At 69.2% G+C, this 17,641-nt stretch overlaps 2 protein-coding genes across 2 annotated transcripts in view; both read right to left on the minus strand.

Moving 5' to 3' along the window:
• Positions 1 to 4,314: 4,314 nt before the first annotated feature.
• Positions 4,315 to 4,650, minus strand: UCN2 (urocortin 2; the record flags this gene model as incomplete). Its single annotated transcript, XM_079795038.1, has 1 exon — positions 4,315 to 4,650. The coding sequence occupies one exon, from the start codon at positions 4,648 to 4,650 to the stop codon at positions 4,315 to 4,317; it is 336 nt and encodes a 111-aa protein (XP_079651164.1).
• Positions 4,651 to 5,802: 1,152 nt separating this feature from the next.
• COL7A1 (collagen type VII alpha 1 chain) overlaps positions 5,803 to 17,641 on the minus strand; it is a 29,512-nt gene continuing 17,673 nt past the window's right edge. Inside the window, 34 exon segments of the mRNA XM_079795039.1 lie at positions 5,803 to 6,119; positions 6,435 to 6,632; positions 6,724 to 6,813; positions 6,966 to 7,043; positions 7,471 to 7,503; positions 7,927 to 7,975; positions 8,132 to 8,185; positions 8,277 to 8,354; positions 8,511 to 8,627; positions 8,739 to 8,801; positions 9,119 to 9,181; positions 9,261 to 9,314; positions 9,383 to 9,436; positions 9,640 to 9,720; positions 9,955 to 9,990; positions 10,194 to 10,265; positions 10,718 to 10,789; positions 10,923 to 10,979; positions 11,051 to 11,086; positions 11,198 to 11,233; positions 11,428 to 11,472; positions 11,586 to 11,645; positions 13,264 to 13,299; positions 13,431 to 13,502; positions 13,630 to 13,737; positions 13,858 to 13,917; positions 13,999 to 14,034; positions 16,681 to 16,725; positions 16,801 to 16,845; positions 16,946 to 16,987; positions 17,065 to 17,100; positions 17,197 to 17,265; positions 17,488 to 17,547; positions 17,549 to 17,569. Coding sequence (XP_079651165.1) covers positions 6,103 to 6,119; positions 6,435 to 6,632; positions 6,724 to 6,813; positions 6,966 to 7,043; positions 7,471 to 7,503; positions 7,927 to 7,975; positions 8,132 to 8,185; positions 8,277 to 8,354; positions 8,511 to 8,627; positions 8,739 to 8,801; positions 9,119 to 9,181; positions 9,261 to 9,314; positions 9,383 to 9,436; positions 9,640 to 9,720; positions 9,955 to 9,990; positions 10,194 to 10,265; positions 10,718 to 10,789; positions 10,923 to 10,979; positions 11,051 to 11,086; positions 11,198 to 11,233; positions 11,428 to 11,472; positions 11,586 to 11,645; positions 13,264 to 13,299; positions 13,431 to 13,502; positions 13,630 to 13,737; positions 13,858 to 13,917; positions 13,999 to 14,034; positions 16,681 to 16,725; positions 16,801 to 16,845; positions 16,946 to 16,987; positions 17,065 to 17,100; positions 17,197 to 17,265; positions 17,488 to 17,547; positions 17,549 to 17,569 — 2,073 coding nt within the window. The 3' untranslated portion in view covers positions 5,803 to 6,102.

The following is a 17,641-nucleotide window of genomic DNA, read 5'->3' on the forward strand; positions in this document are numbered from 1 at the left end:
CACCCGCCCACAGAGCGCCCTGCACCCCGCCCACAGAGCGCCCTGCACCCGCCCACAGAGCGCCCTGCACCCCGCCCACAGAGCGCCCTGCACCCGCCCACAGAGCGGACAGGGACCCAGGACACATGTCAGAATTGGTCGTGTTTCTCTCTTCGCTTTAGCTGCTGGGGGGCTCGGGCTAAGCATGGGCCCGCCTGGAGCAAGTGAGTGGGAGCTGGTAACCAGGCTCTCCCGGGACTCGCTGAAGATGGAACGTGCCCGCCATCAATCTTACAAGGTCCTGGCCGGCGTGGCTCAGTGGTTGAGCATCGACCTATGAACCAGGAGATTCCCGGGTTTCAGGCTTGATCCCCAGTGTGGGGCGTGCAGGAGACAGCCAATCCATGATTCTCTCTTATCATTGATGTTTCTATCTCTCCCTCTCCCTTCCTCTCTGAAATCAATGAAAAAAAATTAAAAAAAAAATCTTGCCAGATTCTGGTATAGATGAAATGTGTCAATGTCTGAAAAATCCACTCTCAATCAAGCACATTCATGTTATCATTTATTATATGATTTGTCTACTGTATCAAACGCAGTGGAGGCAAGGGGCAAGACGGAAAGACGGAAGTTCAGGATCTCCTGGCCTCTCTCCTGTCTCCAAGCTTTGGACTCTTTCCGGCCTGGGGCCCCTGGGGGTCCTCGAGCCCATCACACTGCCCTCTAGCGGCGTCCTCCACCACACCCCTGGGCAGGGCACCGCAGCCTCAAGTTCTCTCTGCCCCAGGGTGCCTGGCCCGGAACCAGATGCTAGGGGCATGAACAGCGGTCAGCCCGTACACCCAGGCACAGCACCCCTCCTCTGCCTCCTGGCCACACCCTGCCTTGCGTTAGTTCCCCAAATTCCCACCCAGCCCTTCAGAGCCCGGCCAGGACCTTAAGATGCCCGTACAGGTGGCCTGCCCACTTCCCAGGAAATGAAGGTTCAGGGGATACACCTGCTGGGAGCCCACCAGGCCCCGCCCTGAAACCAGCTCTGGCTGCCTCCCCCTCGGATGCCCGACTCCGACAGATCCAGCCACTTCCCCCTCCCCCCTCCCTCTGCTGTGCCCGCCCCAGCTCCCTCCACCTCATGCCTGGCAGCTCTGAGCACACCCGTGGGTGTGGGTGGCTCCTGTGAGCAGGACACCCCTTGTGACTTCCCGGCTGCTTCCTACTCCTCTACAGCCACTCATCCGTCCCTACCACAGCCGGCCTCCTCTCTGTCTCCCGGCCACGGCCAAGGTCATCCCAAGGCCAAAGTCAGAGCCTAGGCCCACACCCTGTCCAGCACCCAGCTCTCACTGCAAAGGCTGCCTCCTCGAACATCACAGACACCCAGCACCCCCTCAGGCCTCCCATGCACCCCCCACCCCCATGGGGTATCAGTCAAAGGCTTGGGGTAAAGGGCAGCCAGGGCAGGGCGGGAGGCCAGGGCCGTGTCTGGGCAGCCACCTCCACACCCAGAGTATGGGCCTGGCTTCCAAGGAAATGCAATAGCTCGCCACCTCCCACTCTTCCCCAAACTGTCTGGCCCTGGGCTGACCCGGATCTACCCGCCCAGGTCCCTACAGAGTGAGTGGCCACAGAGCAACGCAGAAGCCTGGGCCCCTCCCCAAGGCCAGGGCGCCTGCCGCCCTCAGAGCCGCCCCCCCCCCCCTCACAGCCACTCCCACCGCCGCACCTGCGCTCTTGCTCCCCCCGCTGAAGGTTCTCCTGCTGCCTCACCCTCAGCGCCAGCGGGTGCCCTCCCGGCTGTTGCCCCCTCGGCCATCCCAAAGCGAGCCAGCTGTCCCGATGTCAGTGTGTGAGCATGTCCTCTCAGCCTCCCCCGTGAACCCCCCTGGTCCTGGTTGCCTCCTGGGGTGCCCGCTGCACTGTCCACTGGACCTCCCAGTGTCCCAGGCCACGAGCTGTGGGGCGGCCTCAATGCTCAAACTCTTCCATCCTGACTGCTGACCGGCCCTGGCCAACCACCAGGCCAGCCTTCGCAGCAGGAAGGCCGGGGACCCCGGTGAACACCACGCAGACCCACGCGTCAATGCGTGAACGCACACGTGTGCACACAGCTGCAGGTGCACACGCACGGACAAGCCGCGCCCGGGCCCTGCTCTCCGCGGCCTCCCTCCGCCTCACTCCCCTCCTCCTCTCCCTCGGCTGCACTGGGAGGCTCGGAGAGTTCCCAGGAGTCCCGGCTTCCTCTGGCCACTTCCGGCCAAGGAGCATCCCCGGTGTCTCCCTGGGTCCGGAGCTCACACGGGGTGCGAGGCCACTTGCAGACATGTAGTCACGTGACCGAGGAGCCGGGAATCCTGGCCGGCACTTGCTGATTCCAGCCTGGCACGCAGTAGGTGCTCAGAGTGATGTAGGAGCAGCCAGGGACACGGAACGGACCCAGAGAGGCTCATGAGCAGGGCAGAGCACACATTGGGTGCTTCGTCAACCCGGGACGGCCACAGGCCCGCAGTAGGCGTCCTAAAAACGCTGGTTCACGTGCTAAAGCCAAATCCTGTGAAAAACGTCCCAAATGAGCCTCAGGACCTCCCCAAACTGGTGTGACCCCTCAGGGGGGACCTGGACCAGCGTGACCCCTAGGAGGCCAGCGGAGGGCCCAGCAGGAGGGCCTGAGCGCTCCAGCTGGCGGTCCCTCCCCCCGGGCCGCAGGAAGCGCTATTTATAGTTCCCCCTGCGCCTGCTCCCTCTCCGCGAGGCTACCGTGTTCCCCTCTTCCTGACCACAGACGGGCTGGTGCCCCTCAGAGCACCCCGTCCCTGCTGAGACCCCCAACAGCCTTGGCCTCCTTCCAGCACCACCCCTGCCGCGCCCGGATCGTTCCGGACCCCCACCCTCTCCAGGCCACCTGTGCCTACCCCGCCTGCTGCTCCTTGACCCGGGGTCCATCAGCGAGCTGCCTCCTTCCGAGCCTCTGTCCATCCTGCAGCCCAACTGGCCCGGGGTTCCACCCCCAGCAGCGTGGAGTCCAGCAACCCCGCCCTCTGGCTCTGGAGAGGGGAGTGTGCCCTGGGCCCCGGCCTCTGAAGCCCCGCCCCGGGCCCGCCCCCCACGGCTGCCTGCACCGAGATCAACACCAGGGCCCCCACTCCAGGCGGCCACACTCCCGCCAGGGCTGCCTCTTTCCCCCAGCGCTGTCCACACGCCCCGTTCTGCCCCGTCTCCCTTTCTCCGGCAGGAGCTGTCTGCCCGCCCAGGGCCTGCCCGCCCTCAGCCACCCCTCCACAGCACCCAGGCCAGTCCCTCTCGGGCCCAGCAGTGGAGACGGGAGTGTGAGGTGAGCCCCACCAGCGTGGCTCAAGGGCTGAGCATCGACCTATGAACCAGGAGGTCGTGGTTCGATTCCCCATCAGGGCACAGGCCCAGGTTACGGGCTCCATCCCCAGTCAGGGGCGTGCAGGAGGCAGCCGATCAATGGTTCTCTCCCATCCTTGATTCTCTCTCTCTCTCTCTCTCTCTCTCTCTCTTCCTCTCTGAAACCAATAAAAAATGTATTTTTTTAAAAAGAGTGTGGCACTAACCGGTTTGGCTCAGTGGATAGAGCAGCGGCCTGTGGACTCAAGGGTCCCAGATTCGATTCCGGTCAAGGGCATGTACCTTGGCTGCGGGCACATCCCCAGTAGGGTGTGTGCAGGAGGCGGCTGATGGATATTTCTCTCTCATCGATGTTTCTAATTCTCTATCCCTCTCCCTACCTCTCTCTAAAAAATCAATAAAATATATTTTTTTAAAAAGTGTGAAATAAGGCGAAACCTCGTCCTTCCACACCAAGGGGCCAGTGTGGGGAGTGGGCAGGGGGCAGCAGAGCCCGCGGTGACAGCCTCCGTGTGTCCCTGCCTGGGTCCCCACACCGTGTCACCCGGTGTGACTCCGGCCGTCCTCCCCCGTCAGTCACCGAGCGCTCCTGCAGGCCAGAGCCCTCACCCCACCCGCCACTCAGTGTCACGGCGGCATCACCGTTCGGGGGGCCGAGGAAATGGCTCAGAAAGGCCCGTGTGCCCGGGCTCCTGCGAGGAGGGACGGGCCGCTGGGGGTCGGGTCTCAGATGCAGTGGTGAGTGACCACAGGGGTGGCGTCCAGATGCTCCGTGACCGTGGGGCACCCACACGCAACAAGCTGGCACGTGGCAGTGACCACCCACGGCCGTGTCCGAGCTGTCCAGGCCCACGTGACCGAGGCGCGCAGGTGAGATGTGGCCCCACGTGGCGGTGGCCCCACAGGGCGAGTCCGATGTCCAGGCCCAGGAGTGTGCTGTCCGGCTCCGCGGCGGCCCCGCCCCCGGGCTCAGCGGCGGCCCACCCGGGCCAGGATGCGGGCGTTGGCGGCAGCCTGCTCCCGCAGGGCTCGGGCCCGGGCCTGGGCCAGGAGGACCTGCTGGAGGCCCAGGGGCACATCCAGGGAGAGGGTGATGCGGGGGCCGGGGCGGGGGCCGGGGCGGGGCTGGCTCCCCGCGGTGCTGGCTGGGGGGCTCTGCGCTGGGGGGCTCTCCGAGGCCGCAGGGCGGGGAGTGGCCCGGGGAGAGTGCTGAGGGGGGAGCTGCGGGGCTGGGACAGGGGTCGCTGAGGCCAGCGGGACCCTGCCCAACGCCAGGACCATCAGCACCGTCGCCCACCCGGGCATCGCGAAGTCAGGCTGTGAGGAGAGAAGAGGCTCAGGGCAGAGGCTGGGTCGGCTGTGGTTGGGACAGAGACAGAGGGGGAGGGAGACAGAGAGGGGGACCCAGACACTGAGACAGACTGAGGCCAGGCCAGGGACAGAGAGAGCCAGACAGATGAAGGGACAATGAGAGAGGCAGGGAGACACAGAGAAGGGGCCAGAGAGACAGAGGGTGAGGACAGAGATCGATAAAGAGACAGAGAAATCGGCCCGGGGCCCAGCCGGCACGGCTCAGGGGCTGAGCATCGACCTATGAGCCAGAGGCCACAGTTCAATTCCCGGTCAGGGCACAGGCCCGGGTTGTGGGCTCGATCCCCAGTGGGGAGCGTACAGGAGGCAGCTGATCAATGATTCTCTCTCATCATTGATGTTTCTATCTCTCTCTCCCTTTCCCTTCCTCTCTGAAATCAATAAAAATATTTCTAAAAAAACCTTAGAGAGAGACAGAGAAACGCAGAGATGGAGAGTGTAAGTATATACAGGTACAGGGAGGGAGAGAGAGGAAGATGGGGGAGAGGGAAGGGGAGGGATGGGTGAGGGGGAGGCAGAGTGGCAGAGGCAGCTGGAGGAGACCCAGGCCGAGGCAGACTCGGGGAGGCCACGGCTGCGGAGACAGACCCGGGGGGCGGGGCCAGGGCAAGGGGCGGGGACGGGGTCCTTGGGGAGCAGCAGCCAGGGACCCCAGAGCCTCCTCAGGTCCGGAGACCTCCACTCGCCCACACCCAGGTCCACTCAACCCCGAGGCCCTGCCCGCCCGCCCGACCGACCCGTCCTACCAGGAGCAGCAGCCTCCTCCGGGGAAGGCCAGGGCCGAGGCCTCACCCTCTGCCCCTCAGGCCCATTTATCTCCCTCAGCGCCCGGGGGGGGGGGGTACGGCTGCTGGCACGAGGCAGCCCCCCACTATGACTCACCCCCTCCCGGGGGCAGTGAGGACAGACCCCCAGCTGCTCCTTTGGGGGACACGTTGAGGACTGTGGGTCACAGGACAGTGACCAGGGCCGCCCAGAGGGGCTCCACGCCAGGCAGGACAGCCCTGACCCCCAGGGGAGCTGCCCGGCCCCCCTCCCCCGCAGCCACACAGCGGCCTTTCACAGCAGCAGCTTTAATGCCCCGACTCAGCACCATGTCACGTCCCCGGCTCGGGGCGCGGGGCGGTCCGACGGAGTCACATCCGCTCCCTGCCCACGGCCACCCCCACGCTGAGCCATCGGCCCGGCGGCCGGCGCCACAATGGGGGCCTGTCCACAGGGGAAGGCCAGACCCACGGGGCCAAGTCACTGAGGCAAAGGACGGACGGACGGACGGACGGACGGACGTGTGCACGCTCCCGCACACGAGCCATTAGCACCAGGAAAGCGACAGGGGCCGCGGAGACACCGCCTCCCGGGTCGCTGAACTTCAGCCACATCTGGGGCTCAGCGCTGGAGAGCACCTGGGGGCGGGGGGGGGGCTGTCTTTAGTCACCCCCTCACCCTCACCCTCACCCCCCCACACACACACACACCCTCACCCTCACCCTCACCCTCACCCACACCCACGTGGGCCCAGCAGCACTGGGGGCGGGAACCGGGGGAAGGGTGGGGGCTCCAACCTCGGAGAGGGGTCCTTATCCAAGGAGAGCGCGGGGGGGGGGGGGGGGAGGACCCTAGTGGGAACTGCACCTCGAGGTTCTCTCTTTAGCGACTGGGTCGGGGTCTGTCCCCGGCCCCGGGGCAGGGGCTCTGACCGGGCCCTGTGGGGGCCGTACCTGCTCCCTGGCTCGGGGCCCCGTGGGGCAGGCAGCGGCGCTCACAGGCCTCTCGGGTCCCAAACCTGTTGGCGTTCCCGCCGCAGCCGCCGTAGACAAAGGGCTGGCAGGCCCGTGTGCCCCCCGCCGCGGCCCGGTGGTACCAGCGCAGGGTGTAGGCAGAGCAGGAGCCCTCGTCCAGCGGGAGCCAGCAGGGGTCTGGGGTCAAGGGCGTCAGGAGGTCAGCGGGGTGGGGGGGTAGCTGAGAGGGACCCTGACCCCGAACCCTCTGCGCCAGCCCCGCTCTCACCGCCGTCGCCGTCCCAGGGAGCCTGGGGGTCCTGGGCGTCCTCCACCGGGTACTCATACTCGTACTCGTCGTCCTCGGGGGGCACTCGGTCTGGGGGGGGGGCGTGCTGTGGGGGCCGCTGCGGGGCCAGGCTCACAGGCCCAGCCCCAGCCCACGCCTCCCACGAGTGTGCGCATGTGCATGCGTGTGCCCTGCTGTGTCCGTGCCCCACCTGCCACGCCCACGGGGGCCGCAGCCCTCACCTTCCTCCTCCGCGTGAGAGACCTGCAGCACAGGGAGGCGCTGGCGGCCGCTGGTGTCCGCGTAACTAGGCAGGGGCCCTGAGCGGGGAGAGGGGTGCAGGGCCCTGAGCGGGGAGAGGGGTGCAGGGCCCTGAGCGGGGAGAGGGGTGCAGGGCTCTGAGCGGGGAGAGGGGGTACAGGGCCCTGAGCGGGGAGAGGGGTGCAGGGCCCTGAGCGGGGAGAGGGGTGCAGGGCCCTGAGCGGGGAGAGGGGTGCAGGGCCCTGAGCGGGGAGAGGGGTGCAGGGCCCTGAGCCGGGAGAGGGGTGCAGGGCCCTGAGCGGGGAAAGGGGTGCAGGGCCCTGAGCGGGGAGAGGGGTGCAGGGCCCTGAGCGGGGAGAGGGGTGCAGGGCCCTGAGCGGGGAGAGGGGGTGCAGGGCCGGGCCGCCCCTGCCGAGGGCCAGGTGATGGGCAGGAGGCCTGGGGGGAGGGAAGTTCTGGGGCAGAAAATACCAGGAAACTACTCACGGGATCCAGATGCGAGGAACTGGCCCTGGCAGGCTGCGGGGGGGGGGGGGGGGGGGGGCACAATGAGAGGGAGCAGGAGAGAGGCACAGGGGGGGGGGGGGGGCCACAGGGAGGGACGGAGAGGAGGGACCAGAGAGCACAGGGGGAGAGACAACGCGGAGGCCGAGGAGGACGAGGAAGGATGGAGGGAAGTTGGGAACAGTCAGCAAAGGGCAGGAGAGGAGACAGAGCCCACGTGAGACAGAGGGATGGGGGGCAGATGCCCTCGGACCAGAGCCCCCCCCCCACGGCCCATGTCAGGCCCAGGGGCCAGCTCGGTGCCCCCCTTCCCCCCCCCCACTGCCTCCACAGGCCACACTGGGCCTCAGGGGTCACAGTCCACCGTCCGCTCCTCCTGGTCCCCACCCGTCCCACCCCTCCGTGGCTCCGCACGCCGGGCCCTGGGCGGGCGCTCACCGCAGTGCTGACTCATCTCCTGGCGCACGAAGCCCCGGATGTCGTCCTCCTGGAGCACCAGCCGCGAGGATCAGGGACGGGCGAAGGGCACACGAGGCAGGGAGCGCGGAGGGACAGCGTCAAGCCAGGGCCCGGGGCCCGGGGCCCGGGGTCAGGGGTCAGGGTGTGGGGTCCGGGGCAGGCCCGCCCGCCCGGCCACACTCACTGTCAGCGCAGCTTGTCCCTTCTCGCCTCGGGGGCCAGCAGGTCCGGGCCGCCCCTACGTGCAACGGGGGACCAGGCTGTGACCTCAGCTCAGGGACACCAGAGGTCACCCCACCCTGACCCCAAGCCCAGGAATCCCCACTCACCTGTTCCCCCCTCTCTCCGGGGGCCCCAGGGGCGCCAGGGGCCCCCACCACACCCTCTCCACGGGGACCTCGCTCACCCTGTCGGACACAAAGGCCGAGTGAGCTGGGTCAGAGGTTTGGGGTCAGGAGTAGGGCATTTGGGCATCATAGGGTCAGAGGTTAGGGTCCGAGGTCAGTGAGGCTGGAAGAGGCAGGCAAGTTCAGGGGTCAAGGGTCAGAGTCAGGGCTCCTCACCTTCTGGCCCTGGAGTCCTTCCGAGCCTTTGGGGCCCACACTGCCCGGCGGCCCGGGGGGACCACTAGCACCATCACTGCCCCTGGGCCCTGGGGGGCCCCCAATTCCTGGGGGGCCCTGGGGAGAAACAGGTCAGGGTCAGTGCTCAGAGCCTCCGAAGACGGGCCCCCCTTCCAGAGAGCACCAGCCCCCAGCCCCCCGTCCACCACCACCTCGGCCTCGACTTACCCGCTCCCCTTTCTCGCCCTGGTCACCCTGGGGCCCCGACTGCCCGTCAAAGCCCCGGTCGCCCTGGCAACGGAAGGAAGTATGAGGGACCCTCTGCCTTGGCCTCCCAGTGGCCACACCTTCCGGAGCCCCAGCACCGAGGACCCTCTGAGCCTGGACCCTGCCCCCACGGTAACCTCCACCCTGACCCTCTGACCTCCCCCAAACCCTCAGCCCTGACCCGCATGCAACCTGCCCCTCCCATCCTCCATCCTAAACCCCACGTGACCCTGCCCCACCCCGAAACCCCAAGACCAGCCAGTGTCCCAGCCCCACAGCTCCTGCTCCTGACACCCCGGGACCCCCCGGCCTCCCTGCCCTCCGACGCCCGGTGCCCGTACCTTGGGGCCGATCAGGCCCTCCTTGCCAGGGGCCCCCACCTGGCCCGGCTCCCCCGGCTCCCCCTGGTGGAGAGAAGATGCGAGCCATGAGCGAGGCCCTGCCCCCCCCCCCGCCCCCCAGTCCTGCGGGCACTGCACTCACCATGTCTCCCTTGTGTCCTGCCGGCCCGTGTCGGCCCGGGGGCCCCGCCTCTCCCTGCGGGGACAGTGGGGGTCAGCTGAGGCCTGGGCCCGGCAGCCGCCCACGCCCCGCTCACCTCTTACCTTGTCGCCCTTCTCCCCGTCCAGGCCACAGGCGCCCTTCGCCCCGCGCTCGCCCTGCGGGAAAAGCCGGTGGAGGGACCCCGAGCCCTGAAACCACTTCCGAACCGGCCGCGCCCCAGCCAGCCCTGACCGGTTACCACCCCCACAGTCAACCTGGAAACCGCAACCTCTGACCCCGACACCTGACCCCTGACCCCAGACACCGCGCCCTCCAACATCAGCCTCCCGACCAAGAAAAAACCCCGGTCCCTTCCCACCTTGAGGCCCCGGGGACCCACAAAGCCCATCTCTCCTTTCTCTCCCCGGAGGCCGGGGGCTCCGTCCTTTCCCGGGGATCCCTGGGGAGAGAGGGCAACACGAGGTCGGGGGTCAGGGAGGGTCAGAGGGACTCGTCCGGACGGAACACAGGGGACACCGTGGGGGGAGGCGTCCTTGGGGGGCAGAGTCACTGGGGGGCAGGGTGCGCCGGGGGCAGGGGTCACTGTGAGGGTGGGGGCCCCGGGCAACTTGATGACACCATGAGTCCAGGTCGTCATAGGGTCAAAGGTCGCCACGTGAGCAGGGCACCTTACCGGGTCTCCAGGCATCCCCGCAGCACCGGGCTCCCCCTGGGGAAACGGGAGGGAGGGCCCTGAGTGTGACCGTCCCCACGCGGCCGGCCTGCCGCATAAGCAGCCGCGGGGGACGGGGTCAGGGCCCAGCTGCCCCCGATCCTGAGGGAACACGCGTGGAGGGAGGGAGGGAGCCCGGAACCCTCCCCCCCGGGGCCCGGGGCCACGCGTGTGGCGGGTCCGTGCTGGGGAGGCCTTGCCTGAGGTCCTGCGGGTCCGCGTGCTCCCGGCGGCCCGGCCGCGCCCTTGTCCCCGGGCTCCCCCTGGGTGCCCTGCGGGGCGACGGGGGACAGTCAGCACCCGGCAGGCGGAGGCTGGGGCGTGACCGGAACCCGCCCGCGGCTCCTCCACGCCGCCCCCGCCCGCCCCCGCCCGCCCCCGCCCGCACCTCCCCTGCCGGCCCCTGGAGTGGCCCGTGTCCCCCCCTCCTACCACTGGGCCCCTAAACCCACCCGGGGTGCCCCTGACCCCCAGAGGCCTTTTCCTGTTACCAGAGCCGCGCCCCCCCCCATGACCTCGGCTGAGGCCCTTGAGCCTCTGCGGACCCCGCTGTCCGCTGTCTGGCTGACCCAGAGGTCACTGTGGCCACCGACCCTCCCCGCTGACGCCCAGAAAGCCGCCTCCCATCCCCCCCCCGCTCCCCTTCCATGCCCCCACCCCCACTCCCCTCCCAGCCTCCCAGGAACCCCCCTGACCCCAGAGAGAGCACCCCTCTTCCCCACACCTTCTCTCCAGGAATCCCAGTGTCTCCCCGAGGTCCTTTCTCGCCATCTGCACCTCGCAGCCCTCGCTCACCCTGGGTCAGGGTCAGGGGTCAGGGTCAGGGGCTGGAGGTCTCTCACCCTCTGAGGGTTTGAGCTCTCAGATCTCCTGGCCCTGCCCCCACGGGAGTCCCACCCGCACCCCAGGGAGACCCCGTCTGCACTCACCGCGTCCCCCTTGGCACCCCGCGGCCCCGGAGGCCCCAGAACCACAGCCACGTCGCCCTGCGCGGACAGGACGGTCAGAGGCGTCAGGAGCCCCGAGTCCCTCCCCGCCTCCCCGGGCCCACACTCACCCTGTCACCCTTCAGCCCCGCGGCTCCAGGGTCGCCCTATGGGATGTAAGAGTGTGAGTCTCCCCCAGACCGAGGGGTCCCCAAGCCCCGACTTACAAGGCCACCCCCCACCTCCATGCACGCTCCCAGGCCTCCCCAAGTCCTTACCTTCTCCCCGTGCTCCCCCCGGCTGCCTGGGGGGCCCTGTGAGAGAGAAGCCTGTGAGCTCGGTGGCTCGGGGGGCCGGTGGGGAGACGGTCAGGGGTGGGGCGGACAGGGGGGCCCTGGGGAATTGAGGGGACGAAGGCCCAGGAGGACGGGGGCTGTGGGGCCGAGTCCCCAGGGCACAGAGTGATAGAACCCCCCCCCCTGCCCCCCGTGCCTTCCCGGGGACCCACCGCAGGGCCTCGGGGTCCCTCCTGGCCGGGGTGGCCGTCTTCACCCTGGATGGTGACAGTGAATTCATTGAGTCAGACGTGGGGTTACAGACGAGATGAGCCATAAGGGGGGTCCCAAGTGGCTCGTCCAGTGGGCGCGGCCGCAGACAGGTACGTACCCGGACTCCCGGCTCCCCTCGCTCTCCACGCGCCCCGGGCAGCCCCGCTCCAGGGTTCCCCTGCAGGTCAGAGGGCACCAGGGGTGAGAGCCAGGAATCAGGGTGGGGGCAGGGGGCCATTGTAGGTCAGTAAGGTGGAGGGGTCAGTGGGGTGGAGGGGTCAGTGGGGTGACGGGGTTGGTGGGGTGACGGGGTCGGTGGGGTGACGGGGTCAGTGGGGTGGGGGGGTCAGTGGGGTGACGGGGTCGGTGGGGTGACGGGTCGGTGGGGTGACGGGGTCAGTGGGGTGACGGGGTCGGTGGGGTGACGGGGTCAGTGGGGTGGGGGGGTCAGTGGGGTGACGGGGTCGGTGGGGTGACGGGTCGGTGGGGTGACGGGGTCAGTGGGGTGGGGGGGTCAGTGGGGTGGGGGGGTCGGTGGGGTGACGGGGTCAGTGGGGTGGGGGGGTCAGTGGGGTGACGGGGTCGGTAGGGTGACGGGGTCAGTGGGGTGACGGGGTCAGTGGGGTGGGGGGGTCAGTGGGGTGACGGGGTCAGTGGGGTGGGGGGGTCAGTGGGGTGACGGGGTCGGTGGGGTGACGGGTCAGTGGGGTGACGGGGTCAGTGGGGTGGAAAGGTCAGTGGGGTGACGGGGTCAGTGGGGTGGAAAGGTCAGTGGGGTGACGGGGTCAGTGGGGTGACGGGGTCGGTGGGGTGACGGGGTCGGTGGGGTGGGGCGTCAGTGGGGTGGAGGGGTCAGTGGGGTGGGGGGTGACGGGGTCGGTGGGGTGACGGGGTCAGTGGGGTGGGGGGGTCAGTGGGGTGACGGGGTCGGTAGGGTGACGGGGTCAGTGGGGTGACGGGGTCAGTGGGGTGGGGGGGTCAGTGGGGTGACGGGGTCAGTGGGGTGGGGGGGTCAGTGGGGTGACGGGGTCGGTGGGGTGACGGGTCAGTGGGGTGACGGGGTCAGTGGGGTGGAAAGGTCAGTGGGGTGACGGGGTCAGTGGGGTGGAAAGGTCAGTGGGGTGACGGGGTCAGTGGGGTGACGGGGTCGGTGGGGTGACGGGGTCAGTGGGGTGGAGGGGTCAGTGGGGTGGGGGGTGATGGGGTCGGTGGGGTGGGGGGGTGACGGGGTCAGTGGGGTGGGGGGTGACGGGGTCAGTGGGGTAGGGGGTGACGGGGTCAGTGGGGTGGGGGGGTCAGTGGGGTGGGGGGTGATGGGGTCAGTGGGGTGGGGGGTGACGGGGTCAGTGGGGTGGGGGGGTCAGTGGGGTGGGGGGTGATGGGGTCAGTGGGGTAGGGGGTGACGGGGTCAGTGGGGTGGGGGGGGTCAGTGGGGTGGGGGGTGATGGGGTCAGTGGGGTGATGGGGTCAGTGGGGTGGGGGGTGACGGGGTCAGTGGGGTGATGGGGTCAGTGGGGTAGGGGGTGACGGGGTCAGTGGGGTGGGGGGTGACGGGGTCAGTGGTGTGGGGGGGTCAGTGGGGTGGGGGGTGATGGGGTCAGTGGGGTGATGGGGTCAGTGGGGTAGGGGGTGACGGGGTCAGTGGGGTGGGGGGGTCAGTGGGGTGGGGGGTGATGGGGTCAGTGGGGTAGGGGGTGACGGGGTCGGTGGGGTGGGGGGTGATGGGGTCAGTGGGGTGACGGGGTCGGTGGGGTGGGGGGTGACGGGTCAGGGGAGCCAGCACACTGCCCACCTACCTTGTCTCCTTTGAGTCCGGCGGCCCCGGGCGCTCCCTGTGGGCAGAGGGAGGTGAGGGTCCCGGGCCCCTCAGAGGCGCCCCCAGCCCCCAGCGTGGCGCAGCCCCCCCAGGCTCCGTGCGGACAGACATCCCACAGGACGGGACACGCGGGGGGCACCTACTCACCGCCGGCCCTGGTGGTCCCGGAGGCCCCGAGGGCCCGGGGGCCCCCTCTCTGCCTGGGGCGCCGGCCAGGCCCTACCGGAGAGTGAGCGAGAGGAGCAGAGGTGACTGGGGGCCCCCCGCTGCCCCCACCACAGGGAGCCGGCAGGCCGGGCCGCCCCACCCCACGGCGTCTCCGCCTGCCGCCCCGCAGCGCCCTTACCCGCTCTCCGCCGGGGCCCGGCTGGCCCGGCTCTCCCCGAGGGCCCGTCTGGCCGGGGAAGCCTACGATGCCAGGAGCGCCGGGGGGGCCGGAGGCGCCCACGTCCCCCTGGACACAGAGAGCCGAGCGAGGAGTGGTCCCCAGGGCCCCCCCCCCCCCGGCCCCGAATGCCCTCTGCCTCCCCCCCGGGGCCCCCTGCCCCCACCTGGGGATGGGGCAGCGACTTACCTTCGCACCCGGAGGACCGCTCGGCCCAGGGGGGCCCTGCACCCCGACTCCTGGGTCACCCTTCGAGGTAAAAGGGGCAGGTTAGGCGCAGGGAGCCTCAGGGCTGCGACCCCCAGCAGGGACACTTTGGGGCGCACGTACCTTCTGACCCTTGAGTCCTGGGGCCCCTTTAAAGCCCTGAAAAAGGCAAAGGAAGGAAGCACCGTTTGAGGGGAGCGTGCGCCCCGCTCAGGCCGCTCCGAAGGGTCCCCGCGAGCCGGGGGCAGATGTGACTGCGGGCACCGGGAACGCAGGCGTGTGACCACGGGCACCGGGAACGCAGGCGTGTGACCATGGGCACCGGGAACGCAGGCGTGTGACCGCGGCACCGGGAACGCAGGCGTGTGACCGTGGGCACCGGGAACGCAGGCGTGTGACCGTGGGCACCGGGAACACAGGCGTGTGACCACGGGCACCGGGAACGCAGGTGTGTGAACGTGGCACCGGGAACGCAGACGTGTGACCGCGGGCACCGGGAACACAGGCGTGTGACCGCGGGCACCGGGAACGCAGGTGTGTGATCGCGGGCACCGGGAACGCAGGCGTGTGATCGCGGGCACCGGGAACGCAGGCGTGTGATCGCGGGCACCGGGAACACAGGCGTGTGACCGCAGGCACCGGGAACGCAGGCGTGTGACCATGGGCACCGGGAACACAGGCGTGTGACCATGGGCACCGGGAGTGCAGGCGTGTGACCGCGGGCACCGGGAACACAGGCCTGTGACCGCGGGCACCAGGAACACAGGCATGTGACCATGGGCACCGGGAACGCAGACGTGTGAACGCGGGCACCCGGAACGCAGGCGTGTGACCGCGGGCTGGCTGGCGGGAGCTCAGAGGGGATCAGGGACTCCGAGGGCACAGACAGGGGCACGCAGGTGAGCACAGACACGTGGGGCCATGAACATGAGCGTGACGCGTGGAGCTCGGACACACGCTGTCCACAGACACCGACACGCACGCGAAGCACAGCCGGGGCGGGAGGGCCACACGCTCTGCTGTCCGGGACCCGGGAGGGGGGGCTGCACACACGGCAGCGAGACGGCTGAGCCGGGAGTGCGGTCCGGAGCATGAACGCAGCCGTGCCCAGGCGTGGGCTCAGAGAGGGCACAGGCCCCGGGCACCCATGTGCGATGGGACTCCTCCCAGGGCACACGTGTGTGCGATGGGACTCCTCCCCGGGCACACGTGTGTGCGATGGGACTCCTCCCCGGGCACACGTGTGTGCGATGGGACTCCTCCCCGGGCACATGTGTGTGCAATGGGACTCCTCCCCGGGCACACGTGTGTGCGATGGGACTCCTCCCCGGGCACACGTGTGTGCGATGGGACTCCTCCCCGGGCACACGTGTGTGCGATGGGACTCCTCCCCGGGCACACGTGTGTGCGATGGGACTCCTCCCCGGACACCCGTGTGTGCGATGGGACTCTTCCCCGGGCACATGTGTGTGCGATGGGACTCCTCCCCGGGCACACGTGTGTGCGATGATACTCCTCCCCGGACACCCGTGTGTGCGATGGGACTCTTCCCCGGGCACATGTGTGTGCGATGGGACTCCTCCCCGGGCACACGTGTGTGCGATGGGACTCCTCCCCGGACACCCGTGTGTGCGATGGGACTCCTCCCGGGCACCCGTGTGCAATGAGACTCTTCCCCGGGCACCCGTGTGTGCGATGGGACTCCTCCCCGGGCACCCGTGTGCGATGGGACTCCTCCCCGGGCACCCGTGTGTGCGATGGGACTCCTCCCCGGGCACATGTGTGTGCGATGGGACTCCTCCCCGGGCACATGTGTGTGCAATGGGACTCCTCCCCGGGCACACGTGTGTGCGATGGGACTCCTCCCCGGGCACATGTGTGTGCGATGGGACTCCTCCCCGGGCACACGTGTGTGCGATGGGACTCCTCCCCGGACACCCGTGTGTGCGATGGGACTCCTCCCCGGGCACCCGTGTGCAATGAGACTCTTCCCCGGGCACCCGTGTGTGCGATGGGACTCCTCCCCGGGCACCCGTGTGCGATGGGACTCCTCCCCGGGCACCCGTGTGTGCGATGGGACTCCTCCCCGGGCACATGTGTGTGCGATGGGACTCCTCCCCGGGCACATGTGTGTGCAATGGGACTCCTCCCCGGGCACACGTGTGTGCGATGGGACTCCTCCCCGGGCACATGTGTGTGCAATGGGACTCCTCCCCGGGCACACGTGTGTGCGATGGGACTCCTCCCCGGACACCCGTGTGTGCGATGGGACTCTTCCCCGGGCACATGTGTGTGCGATGGGACTCCTCCCCGGGCACACGTGTGTGCGATGGGACTCCTCCCCGGACACCCGTGTGTGCGATGGGACTCCTCCCCGGGCACCCGTGTGCAATGAGACTCTTCCCCGGGCACCCGTGTGTGCGATGGGACTCCTCCCCGGGCACCCGTGTGCGATGGGACTCCTCCCCGGGCACCCGTGTGTGCGATGGGACTCCTCCCCGGACACCCGTGTGCGATGGGACTCCTCCCCGGACACCCGTGTGTGCGATGGGTCTCCTCCCCGGACACACGTGTGTGCGATGGGACTCCTCCCCGGACACCCGTGTGCGATGGGACTCTTCCCCGGACACCCGTGTGTGCGATGGGACTCCTCCCCGGACACCCGTGTGTGCGATGGGACTCCTCCCCGGGCACACGTGTGTGCGATGGGACTCCTCCCCGGACACCCGTGTGCGATGGGACTCCTCCCCGGGCACCCGTGTGCGATGGGACTCCTCCCCCGGGCGCGGCGCCAGACCAACTCACATCTTCTCCCGGGTCTCCGGGCTCCCCCGCACGGCCGGCTTCTCCCTGCACAGAAAGGGGGTGAGGGTCTGGCCACCCCGCCTCCCCCCGCCCAGCGCGCACCCCGGGCCAGGCCCTCACCTTCTCTCCCCGCGGCCCGGGCAGTCCTCGGTCCCCTTTGGCTCCCTGCAGGGACGGCAGGAGGCAGCAGGTCAAAGGTGGGCCTGCTGTGGGCGCGGGGGTCGGAGGGCATGAGGCTGCGGGCGGGAGGAGGCGCCATACTCACCGGCTCTCCCACCAGGTCGCGGGCAAGGCCTCCAGGGGCTCCCTGCGGGGAGAGGGCTCAGTGGGGATCCCGGGCCCCGCCCCCGCCGCCCCCACTTCCCGGGCGCCCCCCACACTCACCTTCTCTCCCTTCACTCCAGGGGGCCCGACCACAGCCTGTGGGGAAGGCCAGTGAGCTCCCACACCTCCTCAGCAGCCCCCACACTCTGCCCTGGGCGGCCCTGCAAACCAAGCTGGGGGGTCAAAGGTCACCTGTCCAGGGGTCCCCATGGGTCCAGGTTCTCCTTTAGGTCCGACAGGGCCAGGCAGGCCTGGCGACCCCTGTGGCAGAAACAGTGAGGAGCTCAGTGCCTCCCCTCCTCCTCCTCCTCCTCCCCCCTCCCTCTCTTCCCCTCCCCCTCCCCCCTCCTCCCCTCTCTCTCTCCCTCTCCTCCCCTCCCCCCTCCTCCCCTCCCTCCTCCTCTCTCCCCTCCCCCTCCTCCCCTCCTCCCCTCCCTAGGAGCCGGTCGCAGGCCTGCAGGGAGCTGCCCTCAGAACACACACCGGCACGCCCGGGGCTCCTCGGTCTCCGTCTTTGCCGCCGGCACCATCGCGCCCAGGGGGCTCCCGGCTTCCCCGTCTCCCCCTGGAGGAGGGCTCTGTCAGGGCCCGCCGCTGCCCCCCCCCACCCGGAGCCCAGCCCGACCTCGGGACTCAC

The sequence above is a fragment of the Cnephaeus nilssonii genome, assembly GCF_951640355.1.
Source record: "Cnephaeus nilssonii genome assembly, chromosome: 17".
Lineage (NCBI taxonomy): Eukaryota > Metazoa > Chordata > Mammalia > Chiroptera > Vespertilionidae > Cnephaeus > Cnephaeus nilssonii.